The sequence below is a fragment of the Anthonomus grandis genome, chromosome 4, assembly GCF_022605725.1.
Source record: "Anthonomus grandis grandis chromosome 4, icAntGran1.3, whole genome shotgun sequence".
NCBI lineage: Eukaryota > Metazoa > Arthropoda > Insecta > Coleoptera > Curculionidae > Anthonomus > Anthonomus grandis.
The window spans coordinates 801,246-823,227 of NC_065549.1; the positions used below are offsets into that span (position 1 = coordinate 801,246).

The following is a 21,982-nucleotide window of genomic DNA, read 5'->3' on the forward strand; positions in this document are numbered from 1 at the left end:
AAATACAGAACGTTAAAAATGTCGAGGGTAAACGCAAAGACGTTTGACTTTGACAATGTGACTCTTTTTACTTATTGCAGTTATATTTAATGTGATTACATTTATGGGTTTTATTTAAAAAAGAAAGAAAGAAAGTTCATCTCAGATTCAGAAAGTTTAGAATTCTTGCGTTTGGTTAAAATGTGATGTTAGAAATTTGTATTTTTGCAATTTCTTGATAAAGATTATTAGGAACTTAGGAAGGAAGTTCATATAATAGTCAAATATTACAAATCCCTGCCTGCTGAGTTTACCTCTTCTAGAGAAATTTCTTAGTACTTTTTTTAACATATTTTTTGTATTGTATAATTTTTTTTATAATTAATTAAATAATAAACTTAGTTTAATTTTCTAATTATGGTCTTTACTTGGTTTAGTAGAGTAGCTATTAGCTAGAATGCGCTAAGTGGGTACTAAACAACTTGTTTAAAAAAATAGTAAAAATACTCTTATTTGATTAATAAAAGTCACTTATTATTATTATTATTATTATTATCATTTATTTAGCAGGACCATAGTGTTTTATTTGTGGCACAAATTATGATCTAAACCAATACTTACTCAAAAATCTATTCTCAGAAATGTCATTATATTAACGTGAAAAAAAAACATAAAATAGCAAAAATGTCGTGGCTATTGCCAAATCCGAAATTTATCAATCATATAAATCAGAAAAAATTTGCATATAAAAGAGACCCTGAAAAAAAAAACTGGTGCAACCACTAGTCTTTAATATTTACATTGTAGGTCACAATTATGCTTTGAACGTTAATTTGGGGCCAAGTTTTTCGATATATATATAGGCCGGCGCGTGAGTTTTAAATTATCAGTTATCCACCAGCAGTAACTAAGCAACAACCGCAACAATGAACACCTACGTAAGTATTTTAAAAAACCCAAAGATATACTGTTGATTGTTTGCTAAATATTCCAGTCCTTCGCCGCCCTTTTCGCCTTTTTGGCCGTAGCTAACGCCGGTGTCCTGGTCGCCCCCTCTGCCAAAATCATCCAGGGACCGAGCACCAGGACCACCGTGGTTGGACCCGATGGAAGCGCCATCTCTTCAGTCGCTCCCGCCGGTCAAATCGTCCAGGAGGAAAGCGTCGGAGTCGTAGCACAAACTGCCCCAGTCGTGGCAGCCTCAGCCCCAGCTTTGGCCTACTCCGCTCCTCTCGTAGCTCACTCAGCTCCAGCTCTGGCCTATTCTGCTCCTTTGGCTTATGCTGCTCCAGCTCACGTAGCTTATTCTGCTCCTTTGGTTTCCGCTTACTCTGCCCCAGTGGTAGCCAGCGGTGTAGTAGGACACTCTACCGTGATCTCTGGACCATCTGGCACTGTTGCTACTGGTAAAACTGTTGCTGCTGCACCAGTCGTTGCTGCTTGGTAAAAAGTTGTACAGTTGCTGATGTATATTTAGGGTAAATAATAAAAAAGAATATTTTATATAAAGCAGTTTTTTCTTTGGAGAGACTCCCCCTTAGTACAATCGAATGTTTAAAATCCGAGTTTTCGAAGTTCGCGTTCATTGTTTTATCTGGAAGGGAAAAATTGACGTTCCTATCGGATCTTTTTTCCCCCGTATTCTCCGTCGTCGAGAGTCAAAACGACGCGGACGAGGCTTTAAACGGCAAAACGGGGGATGAATAAAACGCTCCCCGGGGGTGGGGTGATACGGTTTATCAGGGAAACCGAATTAGGATCCTCCTGCTGTTTTAAAATAAAAATTTATGGCGAGTGTGACTTAGGGAAGTTCTACAGTTCAATGCGAAGAGTTGCATATCTTACAGGATGGATAATGATGGGTTAATAAACTCGTGATAGGTTTTATATAATAAAAAATATTTAAGATATTTTGTTGTTTTTCCTAAAAGATTTTCAAATTTAAATTCAAAATGCTTGATTTGCCTATAAAAACGAATTGCAAGAGAAATCACAGAGTATTCCTAAACAGAAAAAATGGTATTGCGATTTTTTAAAACTGTTGGAAATTAACATCTTAATTATTTAAATAAATTAAAGTTGAGAAATTTGACTTGGAAGTTGATAAGAATCTTTCATATTTCTAGGGACAAAATGCTCATACCTCGGAATTTAACAAAGTCAGAAACCTAAAACTTGAAACACAGGTTCACCTAATTTAATCATTAGACACCTATTTTAGCGTTTCTCAAAATATGTTTAGGATTACATTTTTTTATTACATATTTCAAATACTTGACTAGGACCCCTAACTGGATACCTATTTCAGCGTTTTTCAAAATATGTACAGAATTTAAAAATCAATGTTAAAAAAAAATTGTACAAAATGTCCATATCTCAGAAACTAGACAAGGTACAATTTTAAAGATATGTACGAATATTTTGTAAAAATTTTAACTGGATACCTATTTCAATGTTTCTTGAAATATATTATACAGAAATTTGAGGACAAATTGTTTTAAAATAAAAATTGTACAGAATATGCATATCTCAGGTACAAATTTAGAAATTTGCACAAATATTCTTTGGACAATTTAATTGAATACCTATTTTAGCGTCAAAAACTTTTAAAAAATTGTCCAAAAATATTTCTTGAATTATTTCACGGGACACTTATTGTGGCGTTTCTCCAAATATATACAGGATCTTAAGAACAACATTTTTTTGAATAAAACGTTCAGAATTAAAAAAAAAAATATATATTTATTAAAAATTGTACAAAACGTATAAGTCTCGGAAATTTAATTAGGTACAATTTTCAAAATTGATACAAATATTCTTTTGTTAATTTAATTGAACACTTATTGCGGTGTTTTTTAAAATATATGTACAGAATCTTGAGAACAATTTTTTTTAAATTGTACAAAAGTTCTATATATCAGAAACTTGATTAGGTCTAATTCAAAAAAATGTGTTCAAATATTCTTTGGATAATTTTAATAGACAACTATTTTCGTTTCTTTAAATAGGTACAGGATTTTGATTTTTTTTTTTTAAATACTTTATTATATTAATTGTACAAAACATCCATATCTCAGAAACATGGATAAGTATGATTTTAATAATTTGTACAAACATTCCTTAAACAATTTAAATTGACACCTATTTTGACAATTCTTAAAATATATACAGGATTTTAAGAATAAATTATTTAAAAAAAAATATATTTTTTTTAATTGTACCAAATGTACATATTTCACACACTTGGCTCTGGTATGGCTCTGTACTGGATTTTAAGAAAAAAAAACACATTCGGATTTTTTTTTATTTATTAAAAATTGTACAAAACGTCCATGTCTCTGAAACTTGACTAGGTACAATTTTAAAAACTTGTACAAATATTCTTCAAACAATTTAAATGGACAGACAATTACAATGTTTTTTTTTTGTTTTTAAATATTTTTTTTTTATAAAAATTGTACAAAGCATCTCAGAAACTTTGGTGGGTACAATTTTAAAAATTTGTACAAATTTTCCGTGAACGATTTATTTGAATATTTTTCTCGGCATTTTTCACAATATCTCAGTTTCTCAAAATATGTGCAGGATTTTGAGAAAAAAATTTCTTTCGGAACTTTTTTTTATTTATTAAAAAATTGTACGTAAAAACGTACATATATCAGAAAATTAACTAGGTACAATTTGTACAATTATTCCGTGGACAATTAAAATACTGGACACCTATTTCAGAAATTCTCAAAATATATGCAGGATTTTAAAAACAAAGTTTTTTAGGGAAAAAAATCGACAAGGTACAATTCTAAAAATTTGGACAATTTAACTGTTATTTTAGCGTCTTTTAAAATTTGTACAGAACTTTCAGAACAAAATGTTTTTTTGAGAAAAAATTGTACAAAATGTCTGCATCTCAAAAACTTAATTACAATTAAAAAAAATTCGTACAAATATTTCTTGGACATCAGCGTTTATTAAAAAATAATTTTACAGGATTATAAAAACAATTTTTTTTTTGTAAAAAAAATGTTTTTATTATAAATTGTACAAGACGTCCACATCTCTGAAATTTGACAAGTACAACATTTTAAAAAATTTGTACAAATATTTTTTGGATAATTTATCAGAATAGTCATTGCAGCACTTCTTAAACAAAATAATTTTTGGGAAAATATTTTTTTATAAAAATTGTACAAATATTTCTTGAATTATTTCACGGGACACTTATTGTGGCGTTTCTCCAAATATATACAGGATCTTAAGAACAACATTTTTTTGAATAAAACGTTCAGAATTTTAAAAAAAATATATATTTATTAAAAATTGTACAAAACGTATAAGTCTCGGAAATTTAATTAGGTGCAATTTTCAAAATTGATACAAATATTCTTTTGTTAATTTAATTGAACACTTATTGCGGTGTTTTTTAAAATATGTACAGAATCTTGAGAACAATTTTTTTTAAATTGTACAAAAGTTCTATATATCAGAAACTTGATTAGGTCTAATTCAAAAAATTTGTACAAATATTCTTTGGATAACTTTAATAGACAACTATTTTTGTTTCTTTAAATATGTACAGGATTTTGAATTTTTTTTTTAAATACTTTATTATATTAATTGTACAAAACAATTTAAATTGACACCTATTTTGACAATTCTTAAAATATATACAGGATTTTAAGAATAAATTATTTAAAAAAAAAATATATTTTTTTTAATTGTACCAAATGTCCATATTTCACACACTTGGCTCTGGTATGGCTCTGTACTGGATTCTAAGAAAAAAAAAACATTTTCAGATTTTTTTTATTTATTAAAAATTGTACAAAACGTCGTTGTCTCCAAAACTTGACTAGGTACAATTTTAAAAACTTGTACAAATTTTCTTTGGACAATTTAACTGGATACCTATTTCGGCATTGTTCAAAATATGTATAAAATTTGAAGAACAAATTTTTTTCAATTGTACAAATATTCTTCAAACAATTTAAATGGACAGACAATTACAATGTTTTTTTTTTGTTTTTAAATATTTTTTTTTTATAAAAATTGTACAAAGCATCTCAGAAACTTTGGTGTGTACAATTTTAAAAATTTGTACAAATTTTCCGTGAACGATTTTTTTGAATATCTTTCTCGGCATTTTTCACAATATCTCAGTTTCTCAAAATATGTGCAGGATTTTAAGAAAAAAAGTTCTTTCGGAACTTTTTCTTATTTATTAAAAAATTGTACGTTAAAACGTACATATCTCAGAAAATTAACTAGGTACAATTTATACAATTATTTCGTAGACAATTAAAATACTGGACACCTATTTCAGAAATTCTCAAAATATATGCAGGATTTTAAAAACAAAGTTTTTTAGGGAAAAAAATCGACAAGGTACAATTCTAAAAATTTGTACAAATATTTTTTGGACAATTTAACTGTTATTTTAGCGTCTTTTAAAATTTGTACAGAACTTTCAGAACAAAATGTTTTTTTGAGAAAAAATTGTACAAAATGTCTGCATCTCAAAAACTTAATTACAATTAAAAAAAAATCGTACAAATATTTCTTGGACATCAGCGTTTATTAAAAAATAATTTTACAGGATTATAAAAACAAATTTTTTTTTGTAAAAAAAATGTTTTTATTATAAATTGTACAAGACGTCCACATCTCTGAAATTTGACAAGTACAACATTTTAAAAAATTTGTACAAATATTTTTTGGATAATTTATCAGAATAGTCATTGCAGCACTTCTTAAACAAAATAATTTTTGGGAAAATATTATTTTTTTATAAAAATTGTACAAAACGTCCACACTTCAGAAACTCGCCTATGTACAATTTTTAAATTTGATTTAAATATACCTTGGACAATTTAACTGGATATTTACCTAACACCTTTATTAGTGTTTCGAAAAATATATGCAGAATTTTAAGAACATTATTTTAGAATTTACAAAAATTTTTTTATAAAAATTGTACAAAACGTTCATCTCAAACGAAAATTTGTAAATTTGTACAATTATTCTCTGGACAATTTACCTAAAGATTGTTTCGGCGTTTTTCATTATATGTACAGGACGAAAGACATCATAGTGTAAAGGACAAATTGAGAACAAATTTGTTTTTTGAAAAAGCGATTTATTTTAATATAAATTGGACAAAACGTTTATGTCTCAAAAATTTGATTAGGTCAAATTTTGTTCGAATATTTTTGGGACAATTTAAGGGGACTCCTATTTCGACGTTTCTTAAAGTATATACCGATTTTTTTAATAAAAAAGGTACAAAACATCTATATTAGAAAAAATTGAGTAAGTAAAACTTTAAAATTTTGTACAATTTCTTGGATGTTTTAACTTGATACCTGTATTAGCGTTTATGCAAATATACAGAAAATTTATAAGCAAAATAATTTTAGGAAAAAAAAATTTACTAAATTCTTTGGACAATTAAACTAAATACTTCGGCGTTTTTAACAACAACATTTTTTTACAACAAAACATTATTTTTATATATGTTGTACCAAACGTCTATATCTCAGAACTTAGACTAGGTACAATTTTAAAAATTTGTACAAATATCCTTTGGATAATTTAAATGAATACCTATTTTAACATTTCTCAAAATATGTACAGGTTCTTAAGAATAAATTTGTTTTTGAAAAGAAAGCTTTTGTTCCGAATTAGGTTAATATTATATAAACAAAAAAAAAGTTAATTTTCAAGACCATCAAATAACATAAGATACTTCTCTTTTGAATTCCCTGTCATTTTATCGATAATTTGCCGAAATCGGAAATATCGACAACTTGCCTAGAGGTATCCAAATAAATTCCAGAAAAAATTCACACATTTTCTCCGTTTTACCCCAAAATCTGTTTTTGTGACTTATCAGCCGGATTACGTCAAGGGGGGTGAGGAGGATATAGGACGATCCAACGGAATTACACCGTTTTCGTATTTCCCTTTAGCGAAAAATGTTTTGCCCATAAAACCTCGTGTGGCTGGAGGATAAAAATTTATTCTGCTTCGTGATTCGGTTCAGCAGATAACAGACACTTTAGAAAATGGAATTCGGATGATCTTTCATATTCTTGACAATATGTGAGTGAGGTTTTCTTGGAAGGAAATTACGGTGTTTGGTTTCAAGAAAAAATGTCAACAATTAGTTTTAGGACTTTTTCATTTTATTATGTTTAATGTTTTAGTTCTTTTAAAGAAATTTGTTTTCATTCTTTTATAATTATTTTACACTCAAAGTGCCTTTCAGAAATTGTTAATTTTTTCATACAACTTAATAGGTGTTTCTTTCTATTAGTTTCTTCAAGGCTAGACAATATAAATACGTAAAGAATATATTTAGTCCAGGCGATTGTTGAAGACTGAAATGTGTTAAAGTAACTTAAGTAACTTTTTGGCCTCATAGTAATAAATCGTAAACGAGCCCTATAAGAACAATAATATTAATAATAAAGACTTTATTTTCACAATTTTACAAGCTAGATTTACAGTGAATTCTATCCTAAACATAAATGTACAATTGTGAAAAGAGGCGAAGTCCACATGTAGAAATCCTCTACAAATAGTTTTATCTACCCTGCTCTACTTAACCTTAGATATATACATAGTATTTTAATTCAAGAGAAAAATCTTAGAAAAAATTAATAAATATATATTATCAGTTGTACAATTTAATAAAATGGAGCAAAAAACAGACTAATTTTAAAGCAGCAAATAGGAAGGGAACAAATTTTAAAAGTCTTATTATAGGCATATTTTTACTCAACTCTCCTACTGGAATTAATAATTAAAGACTTTATCTTTAAAGAGTCGTGGCTCCAAAATCTTGAAACAATCGGGCATAGAGTTGTAAAGCTTTAAAATATTCTCCGTTCGTAAATAGATGCTCGATGTAGAGGAGGTGCTATCAGACCTTAAATCAGACTAAATCTATGTACACGGGATCTATAGATAAATTTATTGTAGAGATATATAGGTGTCTTATAAGATAATAACCTATTATAAAAAGATGCACAGTGCACTGGACGCCAGTTTGTTGCAGAGAGTTTATAAGAAATCCTTTCATATTTACGGATTTCATAGATATACCGCAAACAGGTATTTTGCACTCGGATTTTTTGAATTTGTATCAAGAAGTTTCCTTCATAGTCAAACACAGATAGAACGAGAGCGTCTAGCCTGTATCGGGAGTCTTGATCCCGAACACGGCAACCCGTATGACGCTGGTAATGGGTAAAAATAACCACAATAATTTAATGTTTGAAGTTCTTTTGAACTTTTCGTTATTTCGTAGTAGGACTTGCTTGTGTTTTGTGTGTAAGACTTTAAATCTATTCGTTTGACTATTTATTAATTTGATTTGTAATAATTATAAAGTGATTTTAAAAAAAATGACTCATCAGTGCGGGCAATGTGAAAGTAGTTTCAGTACCAAATCAAATTTGAGAAAACATTTAAAAAGGTTTCATCCCCAAGATGTCTCAAAATTAGCACCCTTGCACTATAAAAAGAACTCAAACTCACCAAACTCGAAGCATTTTCGATGCAACCTATGTGACAAAATATTCAATCATAGGCAGAGCTTAAGGCGACATACAAAAACTCACATTTCTAATCCAAGTTCCAATCAAACACTTCAAAATGAAACCCAAAGGGAAATCATAAAGTATCTAAAAAAGTGCCCTTTGTGCAATTATTGTGCTTCTTTTAAAAAGGAATTATTGCAGCATTTTCAAAATGCTCATGAAATTCCGCTGCATTGGCATAATTTAAATTTTTCCTCAATGACAGACTTCAATAAATGGAAACGTAGGTTTTATTTTAAATTTTAGGTAATTGTTTACAAAATGGTTTTTTACTATTTTTGCTTTATATGGGGTATTTTTTGCATCTACTTTCAATTGCCCTTAAGGAACATACGCAGAGCAGAGACATATTTCTTTTTTTTTGGCAAAAACAAACAAAAGTTGAAACCTTCTCAACAGGAATTGAATACCATAGCTATTCAAATACTTAACCATAAATAATAAGTACTCAATTTGTGATATAATACTTACTTAACATTTTAAGATATTAATTTATTCCTGTTTAAACTATAGTTTTGAAAGTTTTACTGTTCTAAACTAATATTATTTTAGTTGTTTATTTATGACATAACTAGTTATTATTTTTTTACTAATTTTTAATATTTAAATTAATTTTTTTTTGTAAAAAAATTATCAACAACTTTTTTTAACATAATATTTATAATTTTCTTCACGTTTCTGTGAAGTGTGTAAATAATTATTTAGAATTAGGCTCTTTAAGTCATATTCTAATTGTAAAAAATATGTATTTACAGAGTGTCTCATTTAAAAGTGTAAACATTTACATATAAGCTTACATACATTTTCATCAAAACCTCATTTTATTGGAGTTCAACCAAACTTTGGATTTGGGGATTTTTAATGAAGGATTTCCAAGAAGTTTTCAATAAATAAATGCCTACTATGATTTTTCGTTGTTCTTCACCCAATTTATCATTGCAAATTAATGATTACGCTGTTACACTCTTAAATGAGACATCCTGTATGTAGATAGTTGAAAGTATATATCGACAAATTAATATATTTAATTTATTTTTACATTTAGTTATATTTTATGTATGCAATATCCCTTAACAAATTACAATAGAATGCCCAATAAACTAAAACAAAATCAATGTAATGCGGATTAAAAATATATAATATAGGGGTATCAAAAGTTAATAAGTTACACAAAGTTTAATTTATATAAAACTATAAACACCCTTTATAGTTTCATATAAATTAAAAGCCCCTTTTTTCCTGATTTCAAAAATTTATAATATGCTGACATTTTGGTAAAATATTTATACCTAAAATGTAAGAAGAATATTCTAAACAGTTTAATAAAATCTCCGTTGCTATAATTAATTCAGACGTCACTATGATTAAAAATTACAGTTAAGCAATTTATTTATTGACTGTTTCTTTTTTAAATTTTAAGTAAATATAAATATTTTACCAATAGCATATATTTTTAAATCAGGAAAAACGAGGCTTTTAATTTATATAAAAAATATAGGGTGTTACATTTAAAAATACCAAGTTTGTCCATTTTATTACCTTTTCCATACCCCTGTATTATGTTTTAAAACATTTTCTGGCGATTTAGGACAAATCCCGCAACTTTTCCATTTAAAGTTTTTTTCCACTCTGTACAATAGCGCCACCAGTCGCTCTCTAAATATAAGTAACAATCCTGTATCTATTAGCAGCAGTAGCCATTTAAATTTGGCACCATACTATTGTCGGCCACGCAAGTTGAGCCGTTCGGTAGAATTCGGGATCGAATTATATTTAAGGTTCGAAACTAACTTGGACTTAGCCCCAAATAAATCACTCTAATACTTGATTTTTAGAAGTTTTATTATAACTTAAAGAGACAATCAAGAACAGCAGGCGACTATCGAGAATCTAAGACACTACATGTTATAATCATGAATCTTATATACTAAAAATGCTTGATAAACTACGGGAATAATTAGTTCTTAGCAGATTCATAAAAAGATAAAATACGGTGTTTTACATACTCAGAAATTAAATATGATAATTAACGATAAAAATGTTAAGTTAGCTAAAATGTAGTTTGATAAAACACGGTAGAATTCTTAATAATTATCATTAACAAGATAAGAATTGGTATAAAAGATTATTTACGAAATTGATAATAGTTTCATTTAAACCCATCTTTATCAGTCAGTTACATTACTTCCAGTGGCGTACCTGGGCATATTATGTACAGGATGTCTCACTATCGGTGCTCCCGATACCGGCTAGACGCTAGTGTTAAAGTCCAGTTCAGAGAACTATTAGAATTTTTGATGTGTCGCAGACGTGGCACTATATAGTCCGTGCGCCTATGTCGTATTTATTGTTATATGATATACATGTTTAAATGGCAAAATTTTATATAATTTATCTATGAAATCATTTAAAATTTTTAAAAACCCCATGTTTTACATTTTATTTTTCTTTCCAAAATGTCCATTTTTAAAAAGAAAATTATATCAAAAAATTGATCGCGAATTAAAATCCAAGCATTTTAAACACTCCCAGCACTCACAGACTTCTCACCTCTTTTTAGTCAGTCTATTAAACAAAGATAAAACACCTGCCTTCTGGCGATTCCTACTTTAGGCTGTGCAAGTGATTGTGTATCTCTCTCTATCCCACTGATTTTGAGGATTACGGGGCCGTACCCAGATAAATTTTTGGCCTGTTTTTGTATTGCTTTCGTTGCATTTTTAAAGAGATCTTTAAGGATGGGTCTATCACCTTTAATAGTAAGAAGAGAGGTCATCTGAGGGTTTGATGTTTCATAATGGGTTTTGCCTGTATTTTTAGAATTTGGCCTGTATTCCTCTAAATTTTTTGCAATTTTTACTGTGAAAAAATGTGTTTTTTTTAATTTGTGTTTGTGGATTTGTTTTGGTATTGTACCTAAAAACCTTCAAATGTTGCGACTCTGGGAAAATAGGCAACAAAAGTTTGATTGAGACTTAGATAGTTCATTTTCTAGTGTTGAGGAAGCAAGGGAAGTAGAAGCTATAGGGGAAAATCAAAAAGTTTTAAAACATAATTGTTTAAGTACAGACAAAAAAAAAAATTGTTTAAACGTCTATAGCAATCTAAGGAATAATCCTCAGTTCACAGCTAGATGGTTTTTTTGACTACATGTTATGTAATTACTTTTTATTAAAAGATGTTGCTACTAAATAAATATAGAGCTAAGGTTTTCATGAGTGAGTTATTACATAATATGTATAAATTTAAAACAAACAATAATAAAAGACACTGAACGTGGCAGCAAAAAGCCCTGTTAATAATAACCACCAAATAACAATAAATCTCAATCAATACTCAGAAAAGGGAAATATATAAAATTTGAACATTTTACCCTTTTGTGTCAAAGGTAAATCTTTAATGCCTTAATCCGCAGGATAAATGGACCTAAGTAATTTGTACCACCTATTCTCTCATAGTCATTAAATTAAATTAAAATTTCTCTCAACTTATTAAATGAAAATTTTTTGTTAAACTGATTTTACGTACTTAAATCTTATCTTGAAATTAAATATTATCTTGCTATTAACTATACTGGATTTTTAACTTTAAAAAACTAAAGTCAAAAATCCCGAATAATAAAATTAAATACAAATAAATTTTAAGTCCGGACCTGTGCAACTTTTCACGCTTGAGTGGCTGTGACTGAGGTCAGACGTCTAACAAAATAGTACGTGGGCGTATGTAGATAAATTTTAAAAATCAAATGTATAAATTTTTTTAAAAATGCTTAAAACGTTTATTTATTTAATGAAATAATTAAATAACGCTTAGAATATTACTTTATGACTCTTTACATATAAAATTTTCCTATTTAAACATGCATGCCATGTGACAATACAAACAACACCGGCACACGGACTATTCGCGGCACATCAAAGATTCTAATAGATTTTTGAACTGGACTTTATATAAAATTATTTTTAAAATCTGCCATAGAATGTATCGACTCCTTTATGTATAATAATTTAAGTCTAAGCTAAGCTTTTTGGATACAATGAGATACGTGGTGGTCAAATCGCCTTTGACTGTCAAAAAAATATCATTTTATATTTTCGTTTATTTCTAAAAATGTACGTCACATTAATTTAATTTTTAATAATTTGCACATCTTTTTAGGACCCAATATTAACAAACAACACTTGCTTATATTTAGATAAAGAGAATGCTGTAGGGAAATAGATCTTAAGTCTTCTAATTCTGCATTAATACATTGAAGCGACTCACTAGCTTGGTCTTTAAAAAACGAGTAATATAGTTGCGTATCATCCGCATAGTAGTAAACCTTACATGTTTTTATTACTTTATTAATATTTGAGATATATATGGCATACAATAATGGACTGTGAACTAGATCCTATAGAATAATAGTTTGTTAATGTTCACTTTTTGACCTAGTTTCCTCTGAATGACATTATATTTCAAATGTATGTGCTACAAAAAAACTTTTTATATCAAACGCCTTTTTTTATCTAAAACTCCTTAAAAAATATGTTTTTTTTGCTAAGAAAAGCAATGCCTCAATACTTCAATTCTAAGGAATAAATTGACTAGTTAAGCCAGCGACACCCGATACCTTTAATCCAAAGAAAGGTTATTGACAGTTTTACAACCCTCTCGATACCGGGCGGAAAATCCCTTTAAGGATCCCAATTCAATTATTTTCCCTCCTCGTCGCGGAGATATCGACTCTCCCCGGGTATTTTTAACTTATTAAATTACCGAAAAATCTGCCGTTTTATTTTAAATTTACCCTCTCGCTTTTCCATCGGCAAACAATCTATTATTTAGGCCAGTCAGTTTAATGAGTTTTTTTTTCTTTAGAGCCATCCATTATCTCTACATTAACCCATATTAATTTTTAAAATATTCAGGAAGGAAGGCCTATTATAATAATGACAAAAATGCCTATCTAAAAACCATTGTGAGTCAGTCGGGTGTAAACATGTGACTGAAGGGTGAATACGAGCCCTTATCCGCCTCAGGGATGTTTTTTGAAAAAGCCCTAAATAATGGAGAACTCTCATTTGAAATTCTATAGCACGAAAGGTTTTGAATTATTTCATCATTAATAAATTTATTACAATTTATTGGTACAATCCATGATGTCCGTAAGAATAAGGAGTAGCCACAAGTGCTCCAGAGTATTTACAACTGGATTGGAATGGCTGAAGTAAGCCACTGGAGCTCCATAGTTAATATGAGAGTAATGGGCGAGTACTGGGGTAGTATTTGCTACGTATCCAGGATGTTCCTCATGGATAACTTGACGTCCTGGTACTACACTGCCCTACTTAGGCAAGTTCTAACTGCTTAATAGTAGTTTTGAGAAATCTCTCATTTTAATGTATTTGTATGCACTTTTTTTACTTATTTAATTCGAATTTTTTTTATTCTGAAATATATGGTAAAAAAATAACACTATACGTCAATTTAGGGTTAGGTTTATTAGCTCTCTTTATTCGCCAAAATATTTGTAGTTAGGACAATTTAAACTACAAAAAAATACAAAATCCTAAGCTAAAATATCACAAGTGAAAAACAAATAATAGCAACTCTACAAAGATAAATAGATGACAAGGTATATATTATACAGGGTGTTGGGTTTATTATTTGCTAAATTGAATTGGTTGAAAGAAGAAGACATTTTTTAACTCTTCTTTTAGCCAATCAAATTTGCCAAATGATGCACCAAACACCCTGTAATTTTTAAAACTATTCATTTTCAGTTCATGTCACAAGAATTTTTAATTATTGAAATCGGTAGATTTTTCCAAAATAAAAGCCTGTTTGGTGGTATCATATACCTTTAATTTACTGATTAATTTGTTTTTTCTAATTAAATTAATCCCCTTAGGAGCATTTCTTTGTTTTGGCGTGGTTAACTCAAATATGCAAAACTTAGCCAAAAAAATATATTGTCCAACTGCTTGAGTTCATCAGAAAATTTTTCTTTATAATATAAAAATTTACAACCTCTTTTAAAATTTATTTGACTTATATTTTTTAAGTAAACGCGGTCATTAAGTTTTTATAGCTTCTGCTTTGAAGTATAATCAGTAAAAGTAAAAAAATTATTTACAGTCATTTCCAAGACATTAACTTACCTTGAATTGGCATTTTGAACTGAGTCTCTAAAATCAGTCAAATCATAAACTTTTTCTAAAATCTATTTAAGACAATTCGTTTTAAATGAATAGTACTATTTCGGGTATTTTAAATACACATATGACTTTCTCGTTTAGTAGGCCAAAAGATTATTGCCATTTACGTCTTAATCTTAAAACCCAATTTTTGCAATTAGGACAACTTGCCTTAGCAGGGCGGTACAGCAGTGATGAGGCTGCCTTTTGGTCCAAGCAGGGTGGGGCCCTGGATAACTCTGGCTGAAGAGGTGAGCAAGTGGGCATTGGTAAGGGCCAAGGAAATGTAGAAAACCAAAATCTAAGATGATATTTTAAAAAAAAGGAAGAGTGAAAGACTGATCTTTTTTTATTTTAAATAAATGTTAATAATGAAGGGTACTTACGCAAGTGTTCATGGTGCAATATTCAGTTTTACACCGCAATAATAGAATGATACAACATTTTTAGGAAAAAGATCTATTTATACTAAAAATGAATTTTGTCTTTGTGCTCGTCCGATTTTGCACGGTATGATTGAGCAGTTTTAAAGTCCATTTTCGATTTTTAAACTTCTTAAAATGCTTTAATTTATTTTCTTTCTATAGTAACCTCCCAAGTAACATTATATATCATTATCGTTAAATATTTATATATTTATTTATGATTTTTTATTATGATTTTTTTGTAAATATTTAATATATTTATCAATCTTATATGGTCAAAGTATATTTATTAAATTGTAGAATATACGTATATCATATACAATTCTGTTTGGAAAAGTGAAAAAATTTTCGGCATTTAAAAAAATTGACGCGGAATTTACATATCTAGTTTTTAAACTTAATTATTACACCTCAAATATTTGATGAAATTCTTTTGAAAAATCACTGTTTTCGTCTATATTATATAATCTAATAACGCTGTTTTTATGCTAAATATTTATATATTAAATTATATGAAATTTAAAAAAACAGTGTTATTAAATTAAATATTAAATACAAATTTTGTGCAAAAACATTGTTTTTCATTAACAAAACCCTTACACCCCCCACCCACCCCAAACATTTGCCAGTAAGAAATTCTTTTAAAGAATTACCGATTTTCATTCATAATATCTAATCTAATTGCACTGTTTTTGTATTAAATATTTATTAATAGAAATATATATTATTATATCAAAATTAAATAAACAAACGATGTTATTAGATTATATATTAACAATGAAACTAGCTGTTATTCATGCATATTATTTTGGAAAATAATGATTTTTGAAAACAATTTCTTACTGGTAAGTTGTGTGGGGTGGGTGGGGGGGGTAAGGGTAGGGTTAATGAAAAACGGTTTTTTTGCATATAATAACTGACTGAAACAAAAATATATGCCACCATGTAGTGTAATAATAGAATATTATACAAAAAAAATCTAGAAAAAAATAACAAATGCATGAACATGAGTGAAACAATAAGACATAATTATTGATAATAAAGATATACAAATAAAAAAAAACTCAAAAATATAAATTTCCTTTAAACTAAAGAAGGATTTAAAAAATAAAATTTATTTCAGAAAAATGCACTGGTATACTGTTTTTTTATTTAATAATATTTACCATAAATCCTGTAAACCTCATTGGTAAAAATTAATTTTTTTCTTTTTACATCGAAAGATACATGCAATGGTAGTAAAGTTATTTAAAAAAAAAAATAATTTCATTAAACGCATTTCTTAAACGTCTTTAAATAGTACGTTTAACTTTTATCAAACAATAATTGTATATCACTAACATGTAATAAACCTTCTTGTTGCTAGATAAAACAAAAACACAATATTAAACCCCCGAACGTATATCACGGACATTTTATCCAATATTTATAGTTGAAGTTCAACCAAAAATGTACATCTGGTGTAAATCAATAATAAACGTTTATTTAATTATCGTGTGTTGCTTGGTATAGATCTGATATGAAGTTCCTTAATCCATCAAGAATTTTTTAATTAATGTTTGATATAGTTTAGGATGAAGGTATACCAGATATCAGCAGTATATTCTAAGATACTTTATTACTCTGAATATTAATTAAATATTAGAAGAAGTACATTTGGATGAAGTGAACAAATTCATTTAAAATTCAGGTTAATTTTTCTTCCTTAATTTTTTGGACACATCGATTAGCATTGTCGTTTGCGCGTTTTTTGTATTAAAAATTTTCTATACAAAGTACCTCAAGTAGATTCTATGGCGTCAACATTATTTTCTTAAAAAGAACACCCTGTATATTATGTCGCTTTACAATTCTACCATATAAACCATATGCCTAAAATCACTGGTTTGTCTAATATGACTTAACAGATTATCAAAATGATAATATAAAATATTGGTTACAAGGTGTCTCAAGTAGAAACTATGACGTCAACATTAATTTTCTATGTGATTTCTTACAAAGTAAGTAGACTTTATTATTTTGACATATTTAACAGATAGAATGAACGTAGAGGACTTATTGAGTGGCCACCAAGATCGCCGGATATAACCCCATTAGACTTTTTTCTTATACAGGGTGTTTCACTTTTTTGTAGCAGGACTTTAACAGTATTTAGAAAAATTAATTTTAAGGTAGGTTTCTCATATAAATATTGATCGTCAAACTTTTTGTTTCTGAGATACAGGGCGTCAAAGATTCCCAAAAAAAAAAGTTTTTATTTTTTAATATCCGAACTATCAAAGATATTGAAATCAAAATTGGTATAAACAATTCTAGGATGAAGGGTCATAATCGTAAATAATGTCATGTTTATACGTTGGCCAGTGGCGGAGATATGACTAATTAATAATGTTAATATGACTAAAAAAGTAGCACGCCACTGGATTAAGTCGATTAAACGATCATTTCTAAATAGTGCATTTAATTGTAAACAAAACTGCCCTCTTGATATTTTTTCGTATCTGACTCCGTTTTCTCCTCAAATTGGGTTGTAAAAATCACTTAAGATTTGAAGATAAATTTATTTCAACCATCTAATAAATCGCAACATAGAACAATACCACAAATACTTATAACTTATTTATAACAAACAACAGATTACAAGAACACAACAAACAATTAACAAATTTAAAGAAGGTATTCGAAATGTGAACCATTTTCTGAAATACATAATTCACATCGACGAATAACCGAACGTGAAATGTTATTTAAAAATGGTACTTCAATTTCATTACAAGCAATCCTAATTCTATTTATAAGGTCATCCCTTGTTGGAACAGGTGTCGCATACACTCTTTTATTTAAAAATCCCCATACTGAAAAGTCTAAGGGGTTTAAGTCTAGGGATCGTGGAGGCCACGCTACTCCTTTCTGGATAATAGGTATCCAACCAGTTTCGCACAATTCTCCCAAAATGCGCAGGACAACCGTCAAACACCTTATATTCAAAAAACTAAGCATTTTAGGACCCATGTTTATATGAACTTTTTGACTTAAAATCGATCCAGGAATGTCCCTTTTAAATCATGACATACCTTTAAGTAACACCCTGAATATAGCCATTTAAAATCCAAAGTTTTTGTGAATAGATCAAATAATGTTGATAATTTAAAGCTAAGAATTCGATAAGAAGTTAGACTAATCTATTTGCAAGTGATCAAAAACTTGCAATTGCAAGATATTTATCGACTTTAAAAATGCATTGAAGTAAATGGTTGTTGTCCATACAACATCAGTTGCAATAAATATTAACTACATTTTTGTTTTATAATGTCACCAGTTTCATTAGTCTAATACGTCAAATTTGACAAACCGCTAACTTTAGGCATATGATCTGCTATACAAAAAGTATTCAGGATATATCGTAGAATTGTAAAATATCATCATATACATGATGTTCAATAAAAAAAAAAATAATATTGACGTCATAGTTTTTACTTGAGGTACCTTAATAAAAGAAGAAAAATGAACCTGAATTTTTAATGAATTTGTTCCTCTCATCGTAAATGCACTCTATGCAAACAAAAACAATTATTTATAATCGTATTCTCCTGTGACAATTATTAATAATTAATTTATAAAATTATAATGCTTCCGGGTTCGTTTGGGCGTGGTACGTTTAAGGTACCATAAAAGATCAAAGCTGTCAAGTTCACGGTCATACAAAAGCGAGAATAACCAGATTCGGTTCGTTAAATATTTTAAGTTGGTTCAATTTAATTTAGCGTGAGTAGGTTGCAATCTATTATTACGTCGATTTTTTTTTATTAAAAATTAAGAAACCTGCTTTGAATTACTTGTATGTTATACATTTCAAATGCCTTTGAGAGTTTAAGAAGTTAAATTTGAGTTTCTTAGAGGTGATTGTAATTCAGTTGGGAATAAGAGAAATGTACGGTTTAAAAACAAAATTAATATTGAGGACTTCAAAAATTCGGCTCCGACAAGACGGTGAAAATAGGAGAAATTCGTGCATTTTTGTTATTAAAACATACAATGTTATAACACAAACGTCATCTATGTCACATTGAAATGACAATTGACAGGTTAAGCAAGAAGGAAAATTACAGGAGATTTGAGTGCCTATGCGTACGATTCTACAGCTCAAGTGACATTGACTGATAGAATATAAAACTGTGGCGAATTAATGTATTCAAGCTATGAATTGATATTTGACAGTACTTCTTTAACTTTGACAGTTCTGTAAGATGTACAGATCCGAGGTTGCCAGGTTGATCGTAGCAAAATTTTAACTTTTTTGCAAGTAAATGCAGAGTTTGAGGTAAATTCACGACAACCTTGTATGACTTGTTATGTCTTAATATTAGAAACTTTGGTAGTTTTAACCTCAAGCCAGAGTTTCCTATAACAAAAACGTCATCGGATGCTACGTCAAATTGACATTTAGAATATAAGTGACAACTGACTGAGTGATCAAGCAAGAAGGTAAAAACACGAGACTTAACTGTAGTAGTATGGACTACTTCTTCAAATTTTTTGAGGTTAAATCTGACAGAATGTTCAATAACACTAAGATGACTATAGGAGGGAGGCTGATTTGGGTGCGTACCCAAAAATGTACGATAACTAGTTTTAGGAAGTAACCATATCGGCGCTGTTGGTCAGAAATGCACCTTATTCTGATTGGCTCTATTCACCTTTTGACAATTAGTTGTGTTATTGTTTGCGAAATATAAATATGTATAAATGATAATGATAGAATCCTATTACGTTCATATTAGCCAATTGAAGTATACTTTTGGCCAACAGCGCCAAGATGGCCACAAGCCACAAGCAAGATACAACATTTGCGAAGCTTGGAAATCAGTCTCCTTGCATGACAAACATCAGCATCGTATGTCAAATTATAATGAAATTTGAAATTCAAGTGACAACTGACAGCTCAAATGATAGTGACGCAAGCAAGAAGGTAAACCATAGGAGGTTTGACTGGCAATGGCGACAATTCAAGGAAAGAAAAAGAGAACAGATTGAGGTATTTTTGAGGATAAACCTGATAGAGAATAAAATTTTCCATAACATCAAGGAGACTACATGTAATGAGTCTGATCTCTATGATAAACTTACGTACCCAAAAATGAACAATAACTAGTTTCATAAAGTGACCACTTTTTGACAGTTGATCATGAACTGTGACTACTTTGCGAATCCAGTTATCGTATCAGGGTAGTTTTGATCAACTTATTATTCAGCCCAAGCATAATTTCACCACTTGTTCATCTTTTTTGCAAAGTGACCAAATGATCAGTTCCTTGAGCAACAATTTCCTTTCGTTTAAACAAATATTTCAATACCGCAAAAATAATGCATTAATTACGACATGCTATAAAAACTAACCACGCGGATATAAATCAAGTCTTCACATTAAACATGAATTAAAAATGTCAACACATGAGAATAATACGGGCGAGAGAAGTTGATCTTCGGATTCGAAGGTTGCCCACCGAAATTGGCCGGGGTATAAATACGCCCGGAGAAATTTAAAGTGTATCAGTTGACTGCACAACTATCTCCTTAAAACAACCACAATGAACACCTACGTAAGTATTTTAAAAAACCCAAAGATGTACTGTTAATTGTTTGATAACTATTCCAGTCCTTCGCCGCCCTTTTCGCCTTTTTAGCCGTAGCTAACGCCGGTGTCCTGGTCGCCCCCTCTGCCAAAATCATCCAGGGACCGAGCACCAGGACCACCGTGGTTGGACCCGATGGTAGCGCCATCTCCTCAGTCGCCCCCGCCGGTCAAATCGTCCAGGAGGAAAGCGTCGGAGTCGTAGCACAAACCGCCCCAGTCGTAGCAGCCTCAGCCCCAGCTTTGGCCTACTCCGCTCCTCTCGTAGCTCACTCAGCTCCAGCTGTGGCTTACTCTGCTCCCGCCCTGGCCTATTCTGCTCCTTTGGCTTATGCTGCTCCAGCTCACGTAGCTTACTCTGCTCCTTTGGTTTCCGCTTACTCTGCCCCAGTGGTAAGCAGTGGTGTAGTGGGACACTCTACCGTAGACACCGTGATCTCTGGACCATCTGGAACTATCGCCACTGGTAAAACTGTTGCTGCTGCCCCAGTTGTTGCTGCTTGGTAGATGATTGGTTGTATGTTTGCTGATGTATGGTTAGTGTAAATAAAAAATTAGATTTGTAATAGATTTTTGCTTTTTATTCATTGATATTGCAGCAATAGTAAATTCCTCATACAATTATAAGATAGTACGGGGGTAAAATTTGTCTTGCTGTGACGAATTCATCATGAGTTACTTATTTTGTTGGGTATTACGTCACTGTTATAGTAAAAATCATTTTAGAAAATATTAATGCATAAAAGAAGGAGAAAATAGATTTTACGTGCAATAAATTTGGAGCGTAAAAATGTTTGCATTTAAATTGTGATAAATTAAGACCTTTTTAGTACTATTTCGTTACACAATTGGACGATAAATAGTACAGAATATAATCAGAATTTTGCACTATTTAACAACTTGTAATAGAAACGCCATAGTTATACACAAATTCTGCATTTAGTTTATATCAGAAGGGCTTTTTTACATTCAAATTCATCCTCAGGAATTTCACTATGTAATCCTGAATTAATTATAAAAATATTTACAGAAGTTCTTAACTTATTACCAAAAATGTTCGTTAAAAACTGAAAATCAAAAAATTACAATTTGGTTTTAAAAGTTTCAGTGGCTCTTGTACCTTGGATGACAAAATCGCCTTTAATTCAGCAAGTTTTTGAAGTA

The 21,982-nt window shown here is 29.6% G+C and overlaps 2 protein-coding genes across 4 annotated transcripts in view; one reads left to right on the plus strand and one right to left on the minus strand.

Annotated features, from left to right (window-relative positions):
* Positions 1-21,982, minus strand: part of LOC126734913 (protein madd-4) — a 531,919-nt gene that overhangs the window by 222,235 nt on the left and 287,702 nt on the right. The gene's annotated exons all lie outside the window — the stretch shown is intronic.
* LOC126734906 (cuticle protein 16.5-like) lies at positions 750-21,388 on the plus strand. 3 transcript variants are annotated; one of them, XM_050438741.1, is made up of 2 exons: positions 750-917; positions 974-1,488. In XM_050438741.1, the coding sequence occupies exons 1-2, from the start codon at positions 906-908 to the stop codon at positions 1,424-1,426; spliced, it is 465 nt and encodes a 154-aa protein (XP_050294698.1). In that variant the 5' UTR covers positions 750-905; the 3' UTR covers positions 1,427-1,488. The 3 variants fall into 3 exon arrangements, with proteins under 3 accessions (XP_050294698.1, XP_050294697.1, XP_050294696.1); XM_050438740.1 differs by lacking the exon at positions 974-1,488 and adding an exon at positions 20,843-21,388 and having other exon boundaries at positions 775-917; XM_050438739.1 differs by lacking the exons at positions 750-917; positions 974-1,488 and adding exons at positions 20,629-20,786; positions 20,843-21,388.